General features: G+C 42.4%; 1 protein-coding gene across 1 annotated transcript; it reads right to left on the reverse strand.

Annotated features, from left to right (window-relative positions):
* CHSY1 (chondroitin sulfate synthase 1) lies at positions 1-27,484 on the reverse strand. The gene is made up of 3 exons (XM_053464784.1): positions 26,995-27,484; positions 23,606-24,101; positions 1-2,141 (listed from the first exon to the last, which is right to left on the reverse strand). Exons 1-3 carry the CDS (start codon positions 27,339-27,341, stop codon positions 549-551), a joined length of 2,436 nt encoding a protein of 811 aa, XP_053320759.1. The 5' UTR covers positions 27,342-27,484; the 3' UTR covers positions 1-548.

Genomic DNA, 27,484 nt, shown 5'->3' on the forward strand with positions numbered 1-27,484 from the left:
TTAGACGAAATCTGACCATTTTATTTAAGTGGAGTGTAAACATCAGAAACTTCTATTGAAATCAAAAGGTCGAACAACCCCAAGCACATATGGCAGCAGAAAAAAAAGCCCAGATTTAAAAGAAAAATAAAACCAAACACGTGGACAAGAGCTGCTTTGCATATTGTCTGCCGCTATAAAATGAAAAATGTGACCACAGAATATACAAGTTTAGGGAACCAGGGCTGTAAATCCTGGTAAGCCAGGTACATCGCAATGTCTTCATAGAAGGTGTATGCACAAGATTATGGCTTTTGGATGGTAGAGGAAAGAGTACACAGGGATGTAAGGAATGTGGTTTATGTAGATTTGTTATTAAACTTCAAGTTATGTTTAAAATATGAAATCAAATACTGATCACATTTTTTGTTCAAGAAGCTCATCAACAGCCGAGCTCTACACAACAAAATATTTCTAAAAACTATAATTTGATTTATCAAAAAGGAAAAAAAAAATAAATTAGGTCAGTATGAAAATGTTCATTTTTCCCCCCCAGCAGCGCTGGGTCATTAGGCTGTCCTCACGGAGTCATTTGTGTGAGTGGTTTTGCCAAATGCTGGGTCACTCTTTTCAAGCCATATCTCGGCTAGACGCTGGGTAGAACCATACGTAGAAGCTTTGGAGCCCAAACACATTTTGTACTGTTTGGGATCAAGGTTTGGGTCACAAAAGACTGGGTGGTGGATGTGAACCACACCTACCTCTTGACTCCTAAATGTCTTTAACCCAGCCTGGACAACTTTATTAAAAAGGTCCACATCTTCAAGCCCCCAGCCTTGAATTGAAACATCAAAGCCTCCTGCACGGATAAGATCTTCCTTATGGATACACGTGATGCCAAAACCGTAGTTTCTCCACAAGCCGGTTTTCTGCGTGAAGGCATAATGGTTTTCACTGGGTACCCGTCCAGCATAGACAATCTTTGGATCATACTGGCTGAATATAATTGGAAAATAGATTTGCTGCCCTAAAACGGTGTTTGCTCTACACCTTTGAAGAAACTCTGTGGAAAACACCAAATCCACATCACAGAAGAAAAGCAAGGAGTCATTGCTAAACTGAGAGGACCCAACCTCCAAAGCCAGAGCCCTGGAGAACTCTCCAGACACAGGCAATATCTGCATATCTGCTTTAGGGTATTTCACCCGATAGTCTCTCATGAGCTCGACTTGTCTCGTCTTGTCTGGATTAGAGTCGGAATTAAAAAGGAGAATGACCAGTTTCACGTTTTGATTGGGAACGAGGCAGGTCTTCTCAAAGTTGGACATGAACCTGGCAAACATTTCAAAGCGCCCAGACAGAGGAACCAGGATGTTGACTCTCTTTTCTTTTGGTTCTTTGTGTTCAACCCTTGATGCAGTTAGCTGAAAAGGAACAAGCATCTTTAGAGAATTAGAAAGGAATGACAGCGACCCTGAATCTTTGTTTATTTTGTTTGCCAATTCTTTAGCGTTTATCTCTTCATGTTCCATAAATTGTATCTTACTAAAAGTCTGCTGGAGATAGGCGTGTCTCCTTACAGGGACAGTCATCTTCTTCCCCTTGTGCTTCTTGTAGAGCAGTAGCAGATCAAGAACGTATTCTGCGCCATACATTGGATTGACCCTGCGATACCCATACTGGATCTCTTTAAAGTCAATTATACGACCTCGTGTTTTCGCATTTGCATTAATCATCTCCATAACTTGCATTACAATATCATCGAGAGCCTCCTTCTGAGAAGCATCCATTCCCCGTCTGGGAGGCTGCCCGTCAGATGTTGAATACAAATATTTGCCAGTCAAAAACTCCCATTCTAGGATTTCTTCCCTTTGCCTTGGCTGGAACTTCATGAAAGATGGTGCCATCCCCAGCTGCATATCATCCTTATGAATCTCTGTATTGCCATATTTGCTCATCAGAACAATTTCCCGGTGGAGCTGGATTGTCCTGTACCGAAGCTCTGCTATTTTCCGACTCAGCATATAACTGTGCAGTCTGTATTGGTACGGAGGGTTTTTATTCGGGTGCAGTGTTATAGCTCTGTGAATCTTGCTGTTATGAAGGTCACGGATGTAGCCTTTTTTATTCTGCTCATAGTTCTCATAAAACAGTTGCTGCATCTGTAAACATATTAAGAAAAAAAAAAAAAAATCAGTCACGGTGGGCTTGCAACATTTTAGTTCACATAGTTTGAAGGCAAATTCAATTCTTTGACGGCTAGAAGAATGTGTATTGACCTTTTGTCCCTTTAGCAATGTTGAGAGAGAAAAAAAATATCTAGCTTTAATTAACAAAGGCGTGCTATAACACATCCAAAAAACTTCCAGGTTCACCTTCTAGTCCATACACTTAAAAAAATCAACTTTGGTGGGGGGGGGGGACACGGTCCCAATGAAAAGCCTTTAAATGATCAGCTTTCCACAAGAATGTACGGAATCTGGGCTTTTTTAGCGATAGACTGAGGCTGGTTATAGTGAAGCTATACTGTAAGTCATACATTTCCAGATTTTTTTTTTAGTCCTGGCACTAGGCGAGTAATAAACTAAATTTCTTAAATTAATGTCAACTTAATAAAATGCTTATACAGCAGTGCCATATAGATTATTTTTCACCTAACCTGCAGCTATGCAACGTGTGGTATTAGAATCATCCCTAGTACTGAATGGGGGAATCATTTACACATGCCAAATACTCCTCTTATTCACAATCTTTCTAGGAAGGTTTCATTATGTGACCCGAAACCAGGCAGAGAGGAGAGTTTGTGTTTTTATTCAATTAAATCTTCAAATGGAAAAATGAAACGATCTGCTAGATTTATGTGAAGCCATCTGCGCAGGAACATGGCAGGTGCTGGTTTTTGGAGTACGATACGCAGCTACGTGGATAGGCAAGATTACATCTCTGCTGCCCCAAGAAATAAGACACATTGCAAAGGGGGCTATAGCAAAGAGCCGTTACTTAGTAACTACAGATACACGCAGAGAAGAACATTTTTTGGGGTTTGTACTGAAAGTGTTTTCTGTAAGAATGCTATATACTTGTCTGCATATGAGATTTGAGTTGTATAGAACTGCTACACAAATACTGACACACCTTGAAGGTGACACTATCAATCTAAAAATGCAATATCGAGAAGATTAAATAAAGTTCTGATAATAAAATCCATTTAAGATTAGGGCTGAGGTAAGGTTTTAAAATGGGGGGAAAAAAAAAAATTTGTCATGGCTCTGGAATTTTGTTCCAGCTTCTGCAAAGATGCCCTTCAGGCACGGCCCTAGCCAAGGGAAAAGGAAAATGTATATTTCAGTGGTATGGCCCATGAGAGAGCCACAAGAGGATAAAACCATATGGAACAAGATAATCATTCTTCTTGGAGTTGGTGACACAGAATGTAATAGCTCAACTAGTCGGCCCAAGTTTTCCTGCTGTAAAAGACTCAGACTTTATTATTAGGTACTTTTTCAGGTTCCTTATCCTATGGATGTTTAAATTTGCACAGAGCATTAGCCACTTCTGCTGGATGGATGTTCCATCTACCACCCCATCAGTGCAGTCCATTAGAGATCCCAAAATCTCCTGCAAGGTTAATTCAATCGGCAGATGCGCATTGCACAATACAATCATGACATTGAATGGCACGGTAACCTAAGTCACGAAGCGTTGCGGCACTTCCTGCACCTAATGAATCGCATTTTTATACATATTTTCTGCAGGGTTCACATGGGCAGTTCTTAAATGTTAAACGGTACGCTCCAGCCTGCGTGTGCATTTCACTGCATATGATGGTTGAGTTACCCTGCAATTAACATTTCCCCAGCCCCCGTATCAGAACCCACCACATGTTTAGCATTCATGCGTTCCCCCGGCCCCACATCCAGACCGTTGAGCGCCTGTGCATTTGGTGATCCCATTCGTTGAAACGCTTTCAAGCAGCCAAAGCAGTAAAGCGTAGCGGGCAGGTCTTATGTTTTACTTAAGAGACACCACATTTAGATGTAGATAGCCAAAAGTTCTCACTTCTATTTACTCATAACCTGTGAGATGCCTTTTAAGCTGCAAGGACACCCAATAAAGAGCTGTATACCCGGAAGTCCAACTGAAAAGACGGTGGCGTTGTTGAGTTTTAATGAAGATAAAACGCCTGTCCGAGGGAGTGGAGTGCATGGGCTAAAAACAGACTTAAAAATAAGGCCCAGTCCATAATAAACTTGGCCAACTGCCCATGGAGCATCCCTGGGGAGTTTGCCACAGACTCCTGGGCAGCGCATTTCATGAACAAGGCTAAATGGTCAGACGCCTATCAATGCACAGATATGAGCTGCCGTTATTGTTAACCCCGCTTTTGATTAATTATATTAAAATACACATATTTGGAAATAAATGTACAGAAAATGACTTCCCAAAGGAGGGAGGGTATGGCAGTAGCCACGTGGCTAGTGTGTGCCGGGATTCTTCAGCTCTCCAGTGAAAGGGAAACTGACAATTTTTAAGAAATAGGTTTAATCCCTACATAACCAACGGTTTTGGACACACAAAAAACAAACCAGCATTCTTGGGATGCATTTGTTCAAATCGTAGATATGATTCCTCCTTGATGCATTATTTTAATATATAGTTATACTATGATGAAAGAGCTTTCAGGAGATATGTATACATAATGACCCATCGTTTAGCATTGTAAATATTCATACGACAGGTGTGAAATCTGGACCAAAAAAATAAAATTCATTCCTCCACCCTAAAACAATAAGGAAATTAAAATGATTACATCATGGATATAAAGCTCCCTGAAAATGGCAGCATGGGCCATTGTGCTGGACGTAAAGGGGTTAAAAATGTTCACAGAAGCCATTTGCTATTCTGAAGTTGTTTTGTTTTTCCTCTTCTCGCACTCTTACCAAACAACTTTAGAAGATAAAAAGATACATTAGGCAGAACATACAGATTGTGAGAAGATATGATCTCACCATGAACATCAAGCTTGCTTTTAATACATTAAATATACAATATTTAACACATTAAAGGTTTATTTAAGGTAGTAGTTCATACATATACACATATATACATATATAGTAATTCTGACACAAAGTGGTAAATGAGATGCCGTCAGCAGGAACAATCTATGGGTTCCTAATGCTATTCTTCAGAATTCTCTCTTTGTGCAGAGGCAATGTAATGTTCTCCTTAAAAATGCACTAAAGCCAAATGGAACTACTGGTCTTTGTTTCAAAACCATTAGCGGTTTAAAAATAGTTACTTGTGCAAAATAATTCCAGCCGTGGATTAAGCAGACAGAAAAAAAAAAAAGTGATGGATTAATGGAATGTCTGAAAGTTTCAGTTTAAAAGGAAAATCAAACAGTCCGAGGTAGACGCCTCTAGCACGCGGGCCAAAGATCAGAGATGTGTCTCGTGCCTACTGGGAAAAGGCCGAACAGACCAAGTTACTCTTCTGCATATTCGGCATGGTGAATAGTCATCTGTCACGCAGCATACCTAAAGGATATAAGGCCCTCTCATATACATGTCTGCTTTCTCGGCCACAGGTCTTCTACACAAAAAGCTCTGTGTGTCACGAGATAGTGTTGGCGTTATTGGTCTGCGTTTTCAGGTCAGATAAGGAAAGATGGTTTCTTTTACCATCATGGAGTTCAGACATTTTACATATTAAACGGGGACTGGGGTTTGTGAAGGCTGCTTTAAAACAACATGTACAATGACCCTTACGAGCCATCTGAACGATATTATTTAATAAGCATATCATTGATTTCTTGGATCGCTGCTATTAACATTTACCAAAGTCTGTCTTTTTGTTGACATGAAACTGAAGGCGGTCACCCCGTGTTGACTTTCTTGTGCCGTAGTAATCTAGGTACGATAACATATAATTTAATCGTACTGGACATCGTGTATAGGTTGAAGTCACAGAAAGAAAGAGCAAGGACATCTCGAAATCAGAAAAAGCGGGGACCTGTGCTAAGAAAACAACATTTCCCTTCCAAAACACACACGTGATAAGCTACAGAGCCAGACTGAACAAGTGCCCTCAACAAGGGTGCAGCGGCTGGCGTGGGAAGGAAACATGCCGGTCGTCACACAGTCCGAGGCACCTGTAGATTTTTGCCAAAGCCAACAGTAGTCGTTGTAATGCTGGTGTAAACGAGCGGCGGTATCGCAGTCCTCGGTTACGGTGCGTCGGGGTACGGGCATGTTATACGGTCTGAGCAGGTCATTCCGGGTGACTTGTTTCAGCTAAGTCAAGGGAAGGCTAATTGCTGGGTGTATTTAAAATTTACTACGGAAAGCGATCATAATTCTTCTACTGAAGGAAGCATGGGAAACCTGCATGATTATTTTTATAGAACACGGGCCAAAAGAAGAAGCAAAGGCATTTTTATGTAGCTTTGTGCGGGTTACCTAAAATGTACACATAATAGGTGTAGCCAAACTAATTCACAGGGATACTAGACATAGTGATCCCTACCACTGCAGCATGTACAGTGCAGAGTACACTCACACAGACCTTCGCAACCCCCAACACTAGGGGTTTCCTCCTACTGCTGGATTATAAGTATATTACGACCATAATAAGCCTCCTGCAAAACATATATATTTCAAAATAACATTTGCACTTAAAGCTTTATCCCAAATGATCATTAACGCTGTATTTTTAACCAAGCGGTCATGATGTAGGGAGTAGAAATATGCACCGAGCTCTCCTGCCAGCCCATGAGAGAGAGCGTGTGATGTGGCACCGGACACGAGACAGTCACCTTCCCACACGAGCTTAACGTTCGAGTCTAATGAAGTATATACATAGATCCGTAATTAGGAAGGAAGCCACAAACGTTTCAGTTTTAGAAGGCAGAAATGTCTGTTTTGTTGCACCATACCAACCACATGAATCTTTACCCACAGGCTTAAAACCAGCCAGATAACCGCGTAGCTAGCCTGCTGCAGTCAGAAGACAGCGTGTGGACTACGCTCAAAGCTGTGTACGTGGCATTTAAAATATTCAAGCACAAGACATTTTCATATAGGGAATAAGGACAGAGGCATATATTACACTATGTAAAGGGAGGACCCGAAGATCATTTCACTTACGTACAAAGGAATAAAGGCCCTACATGTACATATATATTTTATTAACCGTTAAAAAGGTATTTTGGGTACGTCACCAGAAACTTCCACTACTAGAGACGCGGAACAGCCTCCCACCAGCGGAAGGCTAGCGGAGAAGGACCAGAAACATGGAGGTGATTGGCATAAAGCTATCTTGATTCTAAGACCAGACCGAGGACTGATTAAGACCCTAATTAATAAAGTACAAAGAAATAAAAGACACAAAAAGATGCTCACACTGTATGCTTAAAATGTGAGACTGGAAGAGGTGTCCGCTCTCTGCAGGCAAGCAGCTACAATGTCTCCAAGGAACGCCCCATTATCTGCCCCGAGTTCTCACCCTGTCCTGCAGAATAGTTTTCTTCAAGCGCAAATTTAGGAACCCATACAGGGTTACACTCCGGTCCCAGGGCTGTATACACCAGACGGGGCACAGATCCCGTCATTTAAATTCACTGAACTACTTGTTTAAGGCAAGAATACACAGTCCCTGGTGTGTCTGCGGCCTTCGAGTTCTGCGGCCCTGAACTAATAGAATAAATTGCGTAGTTCTGAAAAGACAGGGAGGGGAGAGCTGAAGGTTAGATGGACGCAAACCCCACAAGTAGGACAGCAAAGGAAGAAAAGGAAACAAACGCCAAACGCACAGATCAGTGGCAGCTTCTCGTGGTGGAAACAGGTAGACATCACCAGTCAGGTAACCCACTAAACCCAATTAAACCCAATACAAAGTTATCGCCAATGGGGAATAACTAAATTGATGCCTATACCCGAGATGTACACTAGCCTGAGTTAAGACTTAAAAACACTAAAAACATGGGGAATAAAGCCTAAAGTGTTAAAATAAAAAATAAATAGTTCCCTACCAGCATTGCAATAAGATCCATCTTTATTTCATATACTGCTACTCACTTAAGAGTCAACGGATCTAGTTGCACCACTTCACAAAATGGGGTAACTACAGACATCTATGATAACGTTTTAACGAGTGCAAGAGTTACAACATGTGTAACACGGTTTAACGGCACTTACACGGCAGTAGGAAGATAACCGGGTGTGCACAAGTAAAAGATTTACTATCCTCAAAGAAAACGACAGAATATTTTCATATTAACTATCTGGGTTATCTACAATACTAATCAGTACAGATCGTTAGAGGGTAAATATATATATATATATATAAAACACACAGATCAGGATTTAGCAGAAGAGTCATATAATAACGGTATATAAATGGAGAAGGGACACATTCAAGCCGCACCCCAGTTTAGGGGTTTAAATCCTCGCAAACAGGAACCGCACATCCTTGTGTCTGGTTCCAATATGGAAGCATTTTAGATGAAACCGGTGCCCGTCAGCAGCTCGAGGCTCTCATAAGGAAGAAATAGAACCTGGTTCGCATTTTCTTCGGAAAAGCAAAATCAAAAAAATTAAGCAGGATATTAAAGATGGCGGATGTAAAAGTTGAAGAGTACATCTAGGGTTCAAACGTGTAAGGCAGCCGTGGAGCTGCATGCATGATCAACTCGGCTCCGCAAAAATACCCGACAAGTGTTATTGATGATGGGGGGGGAGTTATGTTCATTTGATCGGAATGTTCACTCATTGCTTATCTAAACATATAAAGCAATAAAATACTTAAGAGATCAATTGCCTCATAACCTTATGACTTGACTAGCATTTTATTTGACACAGAGGCAGATAGAAACGGGTAAGTAAGGTGACCCTTGATTTGCCAAGTGATATCCTTGGCATATTAGTAGGTATGAAGAAATGGCCATATGTTAATATTTAACACGCACATGAACACTTTGAAAATATTTTGATTTAGAATTCAAACCCTAACCCAACTTGGAATTGGAAAACAATTTTTATTTTTTTATTTTTTAAAGATTGGACACATGAAGACGAGAAAACGCCAAGTACATTTAAAGATGCTAACAGGTCACACGGACAGCTTTTAGGTTCACAGTGACATTGAGAGACAGTCAGCTTGAACAGTATTGTCATCTCTGGCTTGGTTTATTCATAGTTGAGGCCAAGCAAGTCACCTGTATAGCGATAAGACCCATTCAGACCATCGTTCCTACTGTAAGAGACCTCAAATATGACCTTTGCTTCGCCCTTGCATGTTTAAGACACACACACACACACACACAACTTTATTAAGGAAAGATTGGATCAATCTATGGTGACCGCTATAAGATCACAAAAGTTTAGATGCCGGGAGTAAAAGTTCTTCTTGAAGGAGCCTGTCCAAAAGGTGTTCTAACTTTGTGCATGGAACTCCTTTTCATGTAATCATCTGCACGTAATCTACCATGACACAGCTAGAGACAGAAAAAAACAAAACACAAGCTGTGTTCAAAAGAAATCGTTATTTATTTTCATGCTTAAAATATTTAAAATGTTACAAACAGAGCAACAAATTCCCCAGGGAAACCACAACTGGAACATGTTACGATAAAAAAGGATCCTTTATCTTTCCGTGGTATCGGCACGTGGACGGCCACAGGTTTTAGACACAAGGAGCAGCCTGGCCCATCCAAACAAAAAAGTGTAGGAATCAGTGAAGAAAAATGTTCCTTTTTTGTTAGAGGGAAGGGAGCAACCCCAAACTAGAACCATGTTCTTGAATGAATGGCTTTTGGAGACAAGTAGTTGCCACCTCTCTCTCCAGGCCATCTGCCACCAGCAAGAAACGATTAAGGGTTTAACTCACGACCAGCAAGAAAGGCTGGAGCGAAAATAGAAACACAACAGATGATTTGGGGTTTCCTGGACATAACGCCGCAGAGCGTTCCACTCTCATGCTGTTTTCTATGCTGTGGGAGGACAATCCAACTGCTACTTTTACTGCTCCAGCCCAGTCCTACAATTAACATTCCACCAAGAATAAACACACGGCCAGGACCGAGTACACAGCCAGCTTTTAGAAAGGAAAATGCTTATACACAGCAACCCGGCACAAACGCAGATTCCCAATACTTGTAACAAAGCCATTCGTTCCCAAACATCCGAAGCAGCTTAGCTAATGCCAACGGTAAATAAGGACGGTCTCCGATTTACACTCCAGTTCCCCTGCCGGGACGTGGTCACTTCAGCTACAGCAGCACCTCACGCACACCAAATATTAGTAGAAGGATCACAGGTTTACTCGGTCACAAAGCTACTTCAACACAAAGTAAATCTGTCACGTGTAATCCTTTCATTATATTGCACATTGAACACGTAAGGATTACCAAGACAAAGCTGAATCAGTTTTACAAGCAGCGCTGCTAAAGAAGGGCGACTGTGAAATTCCAGCCCGCTAAGAGTTAGTTTAAAAAGGATTTGAGTTATTCGGTTCCAGAGCTCCGAGGACACGGCGTTTGCCAATGCGGGTTTACGGCAGGAGATCCTCGAGCATCTTAAAGGCGTCGAGTAGATCGTGCACTGCAGGAGGCTCTTGTCTCATGAATTGATCGCTATTAGAAGAAACCATTCACTTTTACTTTGTCCTGTGTTGACTTTCCCACAAAGTTGGTGGCTTAATTTCCTGCCCATTCTCACTGAAAGACACTATTGTATGGCCAGTCCCATTCCTCTAGATATAGACATGTTATATGCACACTTTATTAGTCATGGAATAAGCATGTTATTGAGACATGTATTAATAACTACGCAACACGCGGCCGAGGTCCCTGTTAAAATAACATTCTTAAAACGCATAGTCAATGATAACCCATACTGCTTGAAACACAATAAGAGCCCTAGAGCCCTGTGGGGTTGCGAGGCGACTTTGCACGACCTTTAAGATTTCCTTGGCTCCGGACTTTTGGATTAGCATATGTTTCATGGCAGATAGAAAATAAATGGGTGGAGGAGGAGGTGCGCAGATGGCAGACAGCGTAAGATGCATCGGCTCCCCAGAGAGCAAACCCAGCAGTAACACAAGGAAGGAAAACGGCACGGCTTGCGGAAAGGTAACAGAAAATCACAATTCCACATACGGACCGCCAACTCCAGAGTCTGCAGCGCCGGCTATAAAGAACCAAGCATACTAGCTAGTGTTATAAACAATTACACAACAATAATACACAAAATATACAGGGTTGTAAAGCACAGTGTAAGGGTGGCTTGATACAAAAAGAAACGGAAAAGGTAAGCAGGTAATTGGTAAAAGGGTGATATTTCCAAACGCCTTGGTCTTTACATCTGAAAGGGATTTAAACGGGGCAAAAAGTGACACTTGGGGACAGATTGGCAGAGGTTTCAGGTACATTACATGAACATTCGTTCCCGCTCATTTATATGTGGGCAGAGTTACAGAGCGGGTAATCGTTCACATAAATGCTATAGAATTAGCCATAAGTACTTTCCCGACCAATAATAAACTGCAGAAGCAGTTGTTTCCCTGCAAAGTGTTACTCTGTCGTTACGATTTACCAGATGTTGCCCTAATGAGGAAACATCCTTTGAAGAAGAAAAAAATCCAAGAGGAAATAACTGCACCCAGGTGTGATCCAGGTGAAACGTCACTATAAAGAAATAATGATTAACCTGTAAATGACTAATTACCTCACTCACGTCTCGACCTGCTGACCAGCCCACGGTGAAGAAATCCTTTGCTTTCCCGAACGTAGTGTTAAGTAATAGCCGGGCTGTCGCACCGAGCCGAGAACCGCTCAGTCACCGAACGAAGGACGAGTTACTTGAACGCACTCGCCACAGGAAGGGACACGCTGGTTTGCGATTCGTTACACACAGAATTATACATGGAAAAGAGACTAGATAAAAGGAACGGCTGTTTCTTGTTCCTTTCTGTATGCGGTACATTTGAAGTTCAGTGCGGTATTTGCGCACCACGTCTGTTATTTGAAGATCAGGAAAACATATATAAGGTTTTGCACGGGTGCCCCTTGGTTCCTGGTTTTCCCTATACATGGTTTCCATGCAGCACATCCAGGGTTCTCCAAGGCCAGGCGTCTCATTTTCTAGCTAGACTATGGACACTAAGAGGCAGTAGGATCTTGAGTGGACTTCAGAAGTCCTGTACCTAAAGTCAGAGTACGGTTACAAATACGGATGTGTATTAACATATTATATATCTTGTGCGAGGACGTCCGACACCACTTGCTGCATCAGCATTCACATGACGTGATCCGTGATCCAATATGATAGCAGGTAGCGAGTGTTCGCTTCTCAGTGGCGCATGTGTAGGCGAGAATGTGCGCAAGATGTAGGAATAAATATTTAAGCAACTTTTTGCAGCAAACATTACATATACACGACTCCTGAATACAGTACAAATAAAACAGAATGATATAGAAGTACAGAGGGGCTTCTTTACAGAATAGCTTTAGATAAAAGGAGCTTTAAGCATGAATGCTGACATCATAGCCATAATATGGCTACTGCCTGTAAAATAAAGAAACATCAGCAGTTTGAATCTCAGGGTCTTGGAAGCTTGAAGGAAGCCGAGGCCAAGACACAAAACCAAACCAAAAAAAAAAGATCCGCAGTCTGTTCGAGAAATATGCAGCCATGCGAGGAAGGGCCTCAACGTACTGTATAGGTGATCAATAGAATACTGCACATGGTGTTCAAGCACCTTCGAGCTACCCGACAAATTTTAAAAGAGCATAAAACCAATTGTTAACTAAAATCGAGAATTGTATGAATGCCACGGACAACCATGGAACAAAGTTTGTTGGACCTAGAAATCAATGCAAGAAAGCAATGTAGATATAAATCAGGTGGCAGGAGAGGCTAAACATACAAATACGTACGATAGAGCACAGGCTTCTTATGTGGCTAAGTGGGAAGTTTTTTGTAGCCTCTGGCCTTTAAGTTTTGATCAGCTGATCCATAGGAGTGTCAATTTACAGTAATCATGAATGCACACATTTGGCATTAGATTCTTGCATTCATGTGTGTGTCTCCAGGATTAAAAGCATCACTCCAGTAAGAGGACGACTATTCAAATGAGGGAGGGAAAAAAAACCCACCCAAATCCCAGAAAAACATGAATCCAGCAGCAGAGTCTGAGAAGCAGCAGCCATGGGGCGAAACATCTCACAAGTTAGCAAGCCGGCCGTGTGGAATAGAGGAGCGGAGTCTCTTAATTCTCTGTTAAGCTGCTGTAGGCTTCAGCCGTTATACCCAATGCGTATCTAGTTGGCTAAAGCACAAGCTATGCCACATTTAAAACTACAAAAAAAGTTTATTGAAAACAATAGTAACAGGTCAATCAGCCATTAATACTGCTACTCATTCTGCTAACAGATAAGAGATTTCAGACTCAAGGACAGGTTCAGAGTGCAATGCCGCTAAAATGTATGCGGAATGAAGTCCGGCAAAGTTATTGTGATGGTATATGTAAATGTGAAGTCCGTTAACACGGCTGACACGAGAGACTTCTAGGTGGTTGGTGCAAGGCATTTCTTTCTTAAACCAAAGCCTGACGGCGGCTACAGAAATGAATACTTTACTCAGAGAGAGGCCGTTACCTGCTGGCATTCTGGCTCGTGATCCCGGTATGAACCGGCTCTTTGTGAGGCACTTCACACATTCTGCAACATTTGCAATGTTAAGCAGCTTATAATGTAATCTATCGATTACAATGAATGCTTTATTGCACATTGATAAAAAGTAGCAAAAACTGCCAAATCAGCAGGCTAGGCACCCAAAAAAACAAACAAAAAACCCCCCGGTATTCGATAAACTGCAGTGTAATCTTCTTTCAATTGCACAATAATCAAATTATGAACCTGGCATCATGCAGACTTACATTCTAAATCATTGTCACATTTGAAAGCATGAGAAACATGCTGGTATTTTAAAAACAATGCCTGGTCACAGAAAAACTTAAATGCGTCTAAAACACCAGGTTTTTAACCAGGTTACAGTGCCAGCCCCCTTTTGCAAGAATCTTGGCTTGTTGGCAGAACTAAAAAAGGGACACAAAATAAGCAAGCTACTGCCCTACGAAAGGTTTCTCCAGATGTCCATGACTTGGCCCTCCATAAAGCTGGCACCATGGGAATAAGCGCTACGGACTGGCAGCAGGTGCCTCCTGTGTTAATCACCCCTTGCACGGCTATACCTGTGCGTTAGTGCGTGACTACGCTCGGCAAACGTGTTTAAGAGCAGCGTGCATTGGCTTTTATCCAGCAGTTGGCCGCCACATTTATTGGCTGTCGGCCTTAAAATGCCAGGGCCAAATTTTAATGCCCAGCCCATACCTGATAATGCTGCGAGATTTCAGCCGATCACAGATCTCTCGCTCGATTCAATTTTGGCCTCCGAGAATTTTCATTTTAATTACATAGAATTGCTAATGACAGGCGAGCTGCTAACTTCCCTTTATCCGCACTAACCATATGCCAAAACAAATCCTTTTACTTAAATCTCTAACTCACTGGAAGAAAGAAAAAAACAACAAAAAAAACCCACAAAGCCGACATGTTAAAATGCTTCAGTGACACACAATATTACAAATACACTAAAGTACAAGAGTACCCGACAGTCAGACTATTAAACAAAGTATTCAGTACAACTCCTGACCGACTGATTAGCAGAATGAACCCATTTTTTGCAAGAGACATTCACACACACGCACACACATTCACACACACGAGGAAGCCTTCTTAGACCATAAAACAAGGGAATTAAATTCCCTTTTTACTCTAGTTAAAGGAAGCCAGGTAGCAGTGCTAATAATTTAGACATGACTAAGGGATTAGAGGCTCATCCCCATACAGTAAAAGTAATTCCTTTCAGCATTTTATGAGACTATGCTCCAACGTGGAAGAGACACCCCAGCTGTCATATGCACTATAATGCCTATAAGAGTCATACTCTTCACAGTCCAGTTGTAGTCCTGGCTCTCACAAAAGAGTTCCAGGCAGCCTAAGGAGACAGCCAACGTGCCTACGGGACCATTTTCTTTTACTTTTCTTTCTTTTACGATTATGAGGGCTTCAGAATATATAAATTACTCCATTGAAGCGTCAACTTTCCAGCCAACTCCCGCTTCAGTGGTTAAAACCCAATGGCAGTTGTTATGGAGGGACCTGCTCTTCTACCTGAACCAGTCTTACAAAAATAAAATAGATCACTTCTTCCCATAAACTGAACCAGACTTGCCTCTTAGATGCCATAAGGGAAGGAAGGAGGGATCCCTGTACTCCTTACGAGAGTTGGTTTGTAACGCACACTGGCGTGTCCAGCTGTGTCGCGCAGGGATTCCCTAGTTTAAACAGCCTTTGCTCCAAAGACAGAATCACGTAAGCAGACTTTATACTGTTTGTTATTGGAAGAAAGGCTTTGTGCACAACTACTATTAACCGTAAACACGGTACGTTTCGAGCAGCTGCCAGATGTGTTACAAGTTCCAGCAGACCGTGTGCATGGGCCATTTCCACACACGCTAATACTTGTGTCGACCACACAGCCTAGAAGAACACAAATTATGTATACAAAAGGAAAGATGAGAACCACAGAGCGCAGCGGCAAACAGGAAGCGAGGCTGATCCACGCACGCAGGTTTACTCCGGTGGTGACTGCTGAGTCGCTGTGTTGCGGAGACAAAAAAACCCACCGAAACACTGCAGTGCATGAGAAGGCCACCTTACGCTCCCTTCGTCATTCATGCCTCGGCAGCTCTATGCCATGCGCAATGAGACACGACCGACACAAGAGGAGGGCAGGCAATTTCTATATTCTGGTGCAAACCTTCATGTCGCATGATATTTTTGTACATCTGTGCCTACAGTAATTGAGTCAACTGCATATATATCTCTCTCTCAATATAAATACAATACTTTTATAGACTTCTACGCATAGGTCCGATGCTACGGATCAGCCATGGAGCAGACTGGTCAGCTTAGTCCATTAAGTGCTAGACTACAGAGGCAACGAAGTACTATTTGTAACCGTTGTCAGCTACACTAATGACTATTATAAAACCGGATTATATGTCACGTTTTGCTTTTTAAAAAAACATGTTGCTTTCTATTAGCGCACAGAACACATTCCCATATAGCCATGCGTTAAACGAGCCAAACCAACAGAAACCTTGTAGGAAAGATCTTTTAGAGCTGTATTATTAACCAACGTCGTACTGGAGAAGCTAGGAGATAAATGTAGACTTGTAAACAAACACAATGACTGAACTGTACATAAAACAGAAGACTTCCTGTTCTGCCGTATGAACTGCAACAAGTTCTCAAAAATAAACACCCAAACACACTGGCTTTTATGTGTCTTCTAAAGGGAGAAAAAGCAGACGCTGGGAATCGGAAGAGGAAAGATTAAACCCGTAGCCTATCGTCCGCACGCATTGTGGCGGTTATCACCAGATTAGGGAGGGAAGTCCATTCACATCCCACGGGTTGCTGCTTATATTGCTTTAGAGAAAGTTTTTCCGACGGAATGATCTGTAGTTTGGTGACCGAGGGGCTACTGCCCACCATGGACCCCCCAGCCTAGAGCAGAATGAACCACTGGTCAGTCGCGGAATATAACCTTAACTAAATAGCATCAACAGGGATCTACTCGATTACTGCTCCCGGTAATTGTGACAGTACTCGCGGCATCATGGCTTTAACCTGTACAGTCCATCATATAGATGTCTGTGTACATTACTATAAATACACGTATTTGCAATGTAATCGTGAAATTCGGGAGCAATGAGTGACTCGCTGTTGGCAACCAAAAAGCGCCAAACGCCCAGAGAAAGCAGCTAGTGATTTATAAAGCAATGGCCAAAGTTATTTTAAATGCATATGGCCATAACAAGATTTCCAGTTTCAATCACTGTGCATATCCTTCCTTCAAGTAGTCTGCATGACGTGTAGCTCAGCTTACACACACACACACACACACACACACACACACACACACATATATATAATATGCATTACAGGACAGCTACTTTATACTTGGAAATTCTTCCCACTTTGATTTTCTGCATCATAATCACATCTTTCCTGCCACTGAGCAAAAGAAATCCCCAGCAAAGGGCAGGCGAAGGGATCTCTGTGCTGCTCTCCGAAGAGGAACGTTTTAAGCATTCCATGAAGATGACAAAGTGTCTTTTAACACAAATTAAATGGAAGCGGAAGGTGTTCTCGGCTGACTGACTGAGCCATTGTGCAGAAAATGCTTCTGTAACCCATCACTTATCACAAGATAACTTGAATTCAATATCCATTCCTAGGGGCAAGAACTGGGCAGGGGGGCTGAACAATGTGGGCTTTGTAAGGTTCTTTTTCTTATCCCCCCTTCGCAAGCCATATCCTGACTGCTATCCTTTTACAGCAGTCGGGGAGGCAGGGGTGGAATTCCTATAAAGGAGCATCAGTTTAAACAGTCCCGAGAGGCCCGTGGATTCCTTCACAGTATTAGCACTCAAAATACACAAGCCTTTCAGATAAAAATGGTAGCCCCGGATTCACTACAGTATAACGCAACATAAAAGCATAAATTTTTATGGACCTAAAAGAATTACCTACTCCTCGGCCAATATATCCCCGCGCATGGAGAACCTGACTGACAGACATGCTTAGATCAGACTTGCTACAAAGCACGAGGCAGCTTAAAAGCGGATTTAGTTCCTTAGATAATTACAGCAGCCGTCTTCACCCAAAGGCTAAGTAAAAAACGAAGAGGACGCTGTGAATATACTGCAGTATCACGGGACAAAGTCAATTTCGGGGATCCGTAGGGGCCATGACATTATAGGGAAATGAGAAAGCCTTCACACTTACCTGCTATGCGTTTCCGGATTACCCCTACCGTATACCGATACACACTAATCACTTTTCTCTTTATGCCACGTCTGGGCCACATCATGCTGGCTGGAAACATTTATAGAGAACGCTTTAGAGAGGTCCCACACAGTCTATAGTGCTGTAGGCTCATGCGCAGCCACGGCCAGGGAGCGCGTTATAACATCCTATTTGGGTTGAGAGATCACAGGAATGGAAAGGGAAATTTGAGAAATAATTAACCTAACGCATGTTTTCAGCTCGGTTTGGCTTTTGCTTTTCGGATGTAACAGTTCCCCTGTAAATGTGAAGAGTGCCAATGAATCCGGCAACGCTTCTATTCTGATTTTTGTTCTGTAATAATAATAGTTTTATGCGGAGTTCACCATTATAACGCAGGGGAACCGTTACTGCCACACATGTGGTTTACATGCATTTTTCCAGCTAAAGATTTGGGGGGGGGAATTCTACCAATTTACAGAACTACACAACTATGAAACAGAGGAAGAATTGGGCTATTCATAGAGCATCTTGTTCCTCACTTGGGTGTGAGACCCGAGTCAGCAAGTCACAAATCAAACACAGACACTCAGATGCTTTGCACTCTACGTCACTTATTTAACCTTTTCTTAGGACCCTGGGAGTTCACACTCATACCAGACTACATCATCTGACTAACGCGGGTTAGCACTGACAAAGACCTGCCCCCCCCCCATTTTGTTCCAATAAACGTAATTTAATCGGCAGGCTGCCATTATTGTCAGTCACAAGACACGTTGGGATTCTTTACGGCAATGCTAATGAGGTCCAAGCTTTCGTAGGGTTTCCCTGTCTGCCTAGACGAGCTGCTGCATTGTACAACACAGGCGGTATCACAAAGTCTGGCCTCCTAGTATAATTGTGTGAAGTAGGAGACGTTAAAACACCTAACATTGGCTAACCGGAAAAAAACTAAGAAAGTAAACTGTGCACTTTAAAAGTTTCCCTTATTAATTTGAGTTATTTTAATAAATAAAATACAAAGAACACAGAGCGGCTTTGTCTTCAGGCCTTGAGAGGTTTCCAATCCCCTTGGCTTGGCATTTGGGGTCGGTCAGGAGGTCCCGCGAGTGGGACCACCATAATTTTCTACATACACACACAATTTTTTTTTTAATACATTGCACTTTAACATTCCAGTCTATGAGAGATGCGTCACGCCTCCCTTTGAGCGAGATAGTTCTGTGGTTTCATCTATGCATGTCTTTGGATAATACGCACCTTGTTTGGCACAGTAACATGCATTCACTGCTCATTTCCTCTTTCAGTAAAAAAGTTTCTATATTAAAAATATATATATTATTATGTGATAAGAGGGCGTACTACTTCAAGTTACAGGCCGGACTACTTTGTCCCAGCGAGCGGCATGTCGTGGCAGGAGATGGGAACAGAAAACGAAAGATGGTTATAACTGCGAGTATCCCGATGCAAAGCTCACCATGTAACCGGCATTAACTGGCCGCTGGCATTAAAGGCGCACAGTAAGCCCTTTAAAATACGAGGACCAGCTGCTTCGGAGCCTTGAAGCTTGAAGGGTAAAAAGGTCACGGATTCGGTATAATAAAGCAGGCACTTGAGATAACGGTCACTTATCTCTACAGTTTCCACTGGGCAGGAAGGAAAATAAAAATTCCAGAACAAGCAGCAGCAATGTTTTCACAAAACCCTTACAAGCCTTAAAGGAAAGCGACACGTTCCGCTGTCCCGCATTAATACCAAGTACCGAGCCGTTCCGGCCAGCAGAGCTGCCTCTTTATAACACGGTTATCAGAGAACCCCCGAGGCACTTGTAGCCACTGGTTTTGGGGCTCCCCATACCACAGATCTTCTAAAGTGTGCTTTATTATCCAGCAAGTATCTCTAGTAAAGTCAGGGCTGGGTGATTGCCAGCATCGTTAATCTATATGCTGGACCTTGGTCAAAATGTCTATGAAACCCCCAGAATATTAAGGCCTCAAGGGTATAAATAACTGAGCTGGTCAGAGCTGGTCATTGTCAGCATGCGTCTCTAACTCGGCACAAAGATTACGGCTCAAGTGTTCCTCCGGCACGAAGCCCCGGGCACACGGACTGGATCCGTTTAGGATTTCCCGGCCCTGTATAGTGGCCTCGTTATAAAGTATATAACACACATGCAGCAGCTAATGTTAAGAACTAACACTAGCTTTTTAACCGCTGCTGTGCAATCAACACAAAAATATAGATTTTGATCCACTAAAAGGTTAATGTAAAAGGTCACACTTTGCCAGTTATTCCAGTATATAAACAATTCTAACAAAAAGGAGCTGTTTTACTTACAGAGATACATAATCTTGATACACTTGGAGGGAAACAAAAGCTTTGATATGAATACGGGTCTGCTCTTCAGTCTTCATTAAACTCTGCAGGACGGGGTTAAACTGCAGTGATCAAAGTGTTATTTATAGAAGAAAATGCAGGCCGCATATGGTACCGGTATGAGAAAACGGGGAAAGCAATGCAAAAAAGAAAAAGGCAGATGTGAACAGAGAATTTAAAACAAAATGGAAAAAGGAACGACGCAGAAGATGACAGATTGCAATATGCCAATTATGTAGGCACTATATGGGGGGGGGATATTTACACACTTGAGGGTGAAGCCTCCGCTTTAATGAAACCATAGAAAAGTCTTCATGCCTTTCTTAAAAGGGACTCCAGTCTACATTAGGATTAAAAAACACACAAAAAATGTAAACCAATTCAAACAATCTTTTCTAATATAATTCCCTAAAGCAGCGCATCTGGGTAAACACTAAACGCAGAGTAGCCGTCATGGTGATTAGTACAGATTATTCCTGTAATTCACGCCGGTTTAATTAACTATGGATTAGACCAGGGGCCCACCAGCCAATGGGACAAATACTGCTAAAACCTTAAATAATCCATTTAGCCCTGAAAAATCGCGGTCTCACATTCAGCTACGCAAATGGTCGGCACCCTACAGACTTCTTAGCCAAGATACATTAGTGTGCCATTGAAACATCCATCGGGTACCTAAACCGGAAACGATACGGTCATAAGAGTTTAAATTTGTGACATAAATACACAAAACGCAAGGAGAGGCATATAACGAATGAACGGGGGTTTAACGGAGTGAAGAAGTTGTTCATAAAAAGGTTAAGAAATAGAGCCATTGATCTTCAGATCAGTTTTATGCTGGAAGGGTTGAAATTAGGCCCCCTCATACACTATTATAGTTAAATTGGTTTCTGGTTATACTCCTCCCTGCAATATCAGCTCCAACCAGAAGCGGAGGAGGATTTGTAGTCCTGACAAGTATGAGGATCCTGCCTTAACTCACTCAATTAATATTAAACATGCAAATGGCGCAAAGTAATTGAGCTGGGAATGGCTGCCCGTGGTAAAAAGGCGAATCGCTCGGCCATCCTGCATATTTAAACGAAGGTAGCAGATCAGGAAGCATATTAGGTCTAGAAGGCAGGGTATGTACCGATACATTTTGTTTGTTTATTTTGGTACTATTAAGAAAACATTCAGTTTCTCCTGGCCTGAAAGAGCAATTGAGAAATCAGATTGAGGACTAAGTGAGGAGCTTCATTGGACCGCGTTGGGGGAATTAAACGGTGAGGAAAAGCACAGAAGCGAATTCCAAGCGTACCGAGAAAACGCTTGTTTACTTTGCTGGCCTTCGGAGGGTATCTCTCTTACAGACTGAGCCTTGTTGAGTCTCCGTATGGGCACAAGGCCTGTTTGTAAGAACTCTGCACCCAGGCTCCAGCGCGCTGCACTATAATTAGCCCTGGACACGTTCCTCTGCATGCACACAGATTAGGAGATGCACCCACCGGGGTACACAGAAGATCCAAGAACCTCAGAGGGGCAGGGAATGGCAAAGACACCCGATTTCATACACTAATTGCATTAACTATTATTAAAACTGCTGTGCAGGTAGGGGTGCGTCAGCACACCATCAAATAAGATTAAATTAGTTGACCGTAGATGGTAGTCCATGTCCTACGGACCGCATAACAGCCATGGCTGCCGACGGGCCTCTTCTAAACGGTTTTCACACTTTTGCTAAAAACGGCTGACATGGCAAAAAGCTGGGGGGGGGGGCTGGGACTCTCAAGAATACCCCCATTCATTTGCAACAAGTACCAGACAGAAATGCAAAGGGCAAACTTACCTATCATGTCAGGCATGTCCTGCTAACTTATATGGTTTCTGTTAAGAAGTCTTAATAAAATAATGATTGGAAATGGATCAGATGATGCTGGCTCTGCCACACACTCCTGGTGATCTCTGCTTTCATGTTTTCTACATCTTATTATAACCAAACTGAAAGAAAATGCACCACGACCACCTCCAGCAGCAGTGACCAGAGACACCAAAAGTTGACACAAGTGTAGGTCCTTTAAGTGATACACATGAATAGACCCTGAGATGAAAGTAAGTGTGTGTGTGATTATATATATATATATATATATATATATATATATATATATATATATATATATATATATATATATATATATATATATATATATATATTAATTACACACACTTTCATCTCAGGGTCTATTCATGTGCATCACTAAAAGGACCTACTCTGGCAGAAGATTAAATGGTTTACATTTACAAGCTGTTTAGGCCTTGCAAACTTTTGATGTCAGAAGATAAATACATATGGTCCATTCTAACTTAAGAGCATTTTGTTGATGTCTAAGCACAGATATTTTCGCTGGGCTCGTACAGATATACAGTCTTCGGGAGGTCCATATGAATAAGCCTTAGCTTTCTGGAAGTTAGCACAGACAAGCGGCTTCCCCGGATAAATGTCAGATTGAAGTTAAGTCGCCCCTAACATTTAATAAGCCTGTGACCTTGAAGGTCATTCATTCTCACCAACCACTAGCTGTAGGCTGACTTGGCCAATTCACAGAGAATGTAGTACACAGAAAGAAGTCTTTCCTAGTTAAAACAGATGTACAGTATTGACTGGTGGCATTTATCAGCGAGCACATGCATAGGGACAGATGTCTCAATTTAATGGCATGTTGGTAAAAACCCAAAGACTGTACTGGGGGAAACTAAAGATTTTTTAAAATGGATTGTTTTTTGTGTACAAAGAAAGAATGTCAGATCTAAGAGGCGATCAAAGTTCTCATTGTTTCAGTGGAACAGCACCTTTAAGCCTCCTCAGTCATCTTGCTAGGTTTCCATTTGTGCCCAAACCCTTTAGGTAGTACCTGTGTACATCTAGCGGAGTATCGGATTCTGCTGGCCCAACCCAGGAATCACAACATTAAATCTAATGTTATTCCTTTTCCTACCTCAACTCAGCTGGCATCTACAACAGCCATCTCTACCCTCCCAAAATTGTGCTACCGATCAGTCAACTTTAAAATTCTTTGCAACGTCACTTTATTTGTAGTTTTATCAGAAAAGCAGATACATGAAGTGTTTGTAAAACAGACAATGGTCCGTGTAACCTTTAGGTGTTATGTAATTAATGTGTGGCCACTTTTTAGCAATTAAACTAATTTGGGGGTATAAGATTTCCTTAAAGGCATAGAGAACTGGTTATTGTAGGAGAGATCACCAAAACAGATTTTCTTGTTTAATAAACCATTTGTCTCATACACCTGTCCTTAAATATCAAATGAAGTCTTGGGTTTAATAAACTCTTACCTCATACGACCAGACGCACTGAACGCCTGCGAACCTCCTGACACATCGTCCAATTTCCACGTCCTCGTGGGTGGTGAACATCTCCCTCATACATTCTCCGATGTGCGGGACCATCCTGCGCAGCACCTCTCTGCTCATAATAACACCAGGTCCACCCATGCAGAAGTTTTCTCCTGGTTCTAACGCCAGTTTGCCCATCTCCTCTGTTGTGCCAAGGCCAGTCTGACCCAGGAACAGAGGTTCACTGCTGTTGAGGCTCCTCAAGAAGCTCTCCAGACGATCCCCTTTGATGTAAACATCATCATCTGCTCTCATGAACCACTCATACTGATCCAAATAGTGATCGTGCATATACTTTATCATCATGAAGGATTTCTTCTGTGGAGGGTACGTGTCATCCACACCTTGCAGCGCTATGATAGGGATTGGTATGGAAGTGTCAGACCCTTCACTCGAGAAGAATTCGACTTTGCCAGGGATGGAGGTTGCCCAGGTTCTGAAGATAAAAGATTAAGAGCGATGAACTGAGATTTTCGGTTATACAGGTACAAGCTAGCTTTACAAAATTGAAGGACATTAAACAACTAAAGAGAAGAAAGTACACAATAAGGGTCATAAAACTTTGAGCATTGAAGTTGATATGAACATTTTACTGCCACAAAAAAAAAAAAAAAAAAAAAAAGTTGATAAACGATCCAGCGTTCATTATGGCTTTGCACATTTTTTGTTAACATGTTCACCTAGTTCATTCTTCATCGTTCTTCCGTCCTACAACAGAACGTTTATATAGATTGTTCAAAAAGCATAGTCCGAACACACAGACCAAGGTTACATGTCTGCTAAAGTTAAATAAAAGGGGCTGTCGCCTTCTTTTATCCTTGGCGGTTTATTAGATACTTTGCTGCTGCTGCCAGTGTACACTCAGGGCCCCTAGGAAGAATATCGCACACACAAAGGCAACAAGCCCTGCAACAGAGAACTTGTTTGGAAGTTACGTGGTCCTGCGTGCTGGCCGGGGAGGGTGAATAGATAAAAAGCTTGTTGCTTTAGTTTCATGGTCAAAAGGCAAGCAGTTGCGAAATGAACTTTAGGAACCTCAGTCTGTGAAGCCACGCTGCAGATGCAGTACAGAGAACTATAAAAAGCTACGGAGGTCGCATTGACTACAGATGTGCAGCCTGATAAATGTACATACAGCTGAATCTGGAACAAAAATCTGGTACAGCAGGATAGGAGAATTTTTTTTTTTTTTAAGGGGATTAAAAGATGCTTTTGTAAGTACATGCGCGAGATGGATGCATCAGTAATCACCCATACTTTTACAGGACGGGGAACATTTCCGCACAGGGGCTCAGACTCCCTCTGGCTGGAGAAAGATATCAAAGCCACCAGAAGCAGCTGGGACCAGCAAGAAGAGAAAAGAACACTGTAGTGTTTTACATTTAAAAATGGCCAGCAGGAGTTCTGTTAACTTAAAAGATTGACTTTAATCACACAAATATAAAGTGTATATTCCTCTAATGCATAAAGCAGACGGACCCAACTTTAAAACACTGATATTAAATGCTATGCTCCCTCATTATATAAACCTGTACTGTATAGTGTTAATATAGGGCAGTAGAAGATAGAGAGTAGAGCAGTAGCCACAAGGCTCCTGCATCCATTCATAAAAGGCAGCCTGCCTCTTATAATCGTGCGCAACTGGCAACACTTTCACCGTCTAATTCCATAAAAACAAGGAGCGGAAACAATGCTCGAGGCTACAGCTCAAGCCAACTCTTACCCAACAAATTAATCTTCTGCGTTTCACAGACACCACGTTAATGGCCGAGATTTGAAATGAATATGCCGGCGCTGATAAGGGTGTCATTTACTGTGCAGTCAAGCATGAATAATTCAGCAAAGCGCTTGAGTGACTGCCACTGTGTAGCGAGAGCGATTTCTGTACTCAATATATTATGTATATCTATGTCAAAGAATAAAACCGATATCCTGCCATCACCTGTCAAAGTATGGAGAGGGGGGACTGAACGAGGTAACAAGTCAAAAGGGATTTATTCTGATAATAGAAGATAAAAAAAAAAAGTTTCTTCCTTGGTTAATATCTATTAACAAACAGCATAAGAGTTTCTCGGTCTACTGGCTTTATTTTCGTGACATTAAACGAGAAAGGTATATGAATATAGGTATTGCATTAACACAGGCAGACGCAGGAAGGGTTAGTAGAACGAGGGAACACAGCGTCAGGCTTTCCTAAAGCTAAGACAAGAGAGGGTTGAAGGATTTTGACGTGTAGTTTTGCTGCGGCTCCTAGATGAACCTCTAGGCATTACATTTCCCATGGAAGAACAGCCAATAAAGAAACATCAAAGCGACAGTGTTCTATGACCAGTTATCGAGCACCACAAGAGATTTAATGACATAAAAGAAAAAAAGTTATTAATTTCCCTCTAGCATGATCAGCAAAGTATGATAAGCTGAACCGATCCTGAGCCCCATGTATGAGACTCCGCCAAAGGTTTAGGCAAAGTCAATGAGCAGATTGCAGACCTGAGTCAGCCAGAGGTCTCAGGAGCCTTAAAGGCCGTCTGTGCGTATAACGTTAGACTTCCCAACAGGTCTTGGAGACAATTAAAATGTTAGGATGTGAATACATAATGACTTAACATAACATTACCAGCGCCTACAGGCGACGTTTGTGATTACAGCGGTAAAGTTCTTACAATCATTGTGATTTATGAATGCGAAATATGCTACGCAGGACATTGAAGAACAGAAAAAAATTACATAGAATACAGACATTCTAAAAAAAAAAAAAAAAAAAAAAAAATATGTATTCCAGTACAGGTTTCCTAGAGGTTGAATGCGCTGCAAATGTTAGTCGTCGTGTAGACGATGTGCTAACCACTAAACAGGCCTGGAGGGGAAAAACGAAGTTTAAAAAGCCATTTCTAACAGGTATTTATCTTAAATTAACGACAAGCCCACATTCAACCCCGTATGCCGGAGAGATGGCATCTCGTGCAACCGGCGTGACCACATGTCACTAGTTTGTTAGCAGATCAATCAAAAAATGTTGCCGAGAGGCTGGTGGGACTTGATGTGTTGCAGGGCTTTAAAGCTGGTTGAGCAGGATGGGAGTTAGAGTTACAGAACACAATGGGATGGGGGGGGAAGCCCATCACTATGACAACCCTACTGATCCCTGCAAACAACCATGTAACTAACAAAAGAAATATATATATATATACACACACACACACAGATAGAAGATAGCACGGGACACAAGGCGCTAGTGATTTAGCCCGGATAGGGGGCGCGTCCGGCGATAATACGGGGCTGATGATGAGTGGAAAACGGGCAAATGAGGCTTTATCCCCGGTACTCACTTATAAGCAGCCACGGCTCGGGTTTGCAGGTATTTCTGGGCTGTCATCACTCCCACATACAGAAAGTTCTTATCCTGGGGGATGTCTTCCTCCAGCCCAGTGTTCGAGGCCCCCGTATCAGGATGAAGCGGCTGCTGCCAGCCAAGTACCGCAGCGTAATCAGTCCTCAAGCCGGCCTGCAGGCCGCAGACCCCCGCATGCCCGCTTCCAACTCCTCTGCCACCGATTCGCCGGCTGGCTCTTTGCATCTCGGCGGCCCGGGGCAAGATGAGCCGGGAGGCCAGGAGGAAGCCGAGCACCAGTCCCAGCAGAACGCTGAGCCACGAGCGGCGGCTCCGGCCGGCCATCCCGGGGGGACAGGACTACAGAGTGCCCGGGACAGCGTCACCCCTTCTCTGCTAGAGAGGGTCCAGGAAGTTCTGGGCTCCCCACCTCCCCGTCAGGCTGCCCCCGGTAATCCTGCCTTTAGCTTAGGGAACCAGTTACTGGC

The sequence above is a fragment of the Spea bombifrons genome, chromosome 4 (genome assembly GCF_027358695.1).
Source record: "Spea bombifrons isolate aSpeBom1 chromosome 4, aSpeBom1.2.pri, whole genome shotgun sequence".
Taxonomy (NCBI): domain Eukaryota; kingdom Metazoa; phylum Chordata; class Amphibia; order Anura; family Pelobatidae; genus Spea; species Spea bombifrons.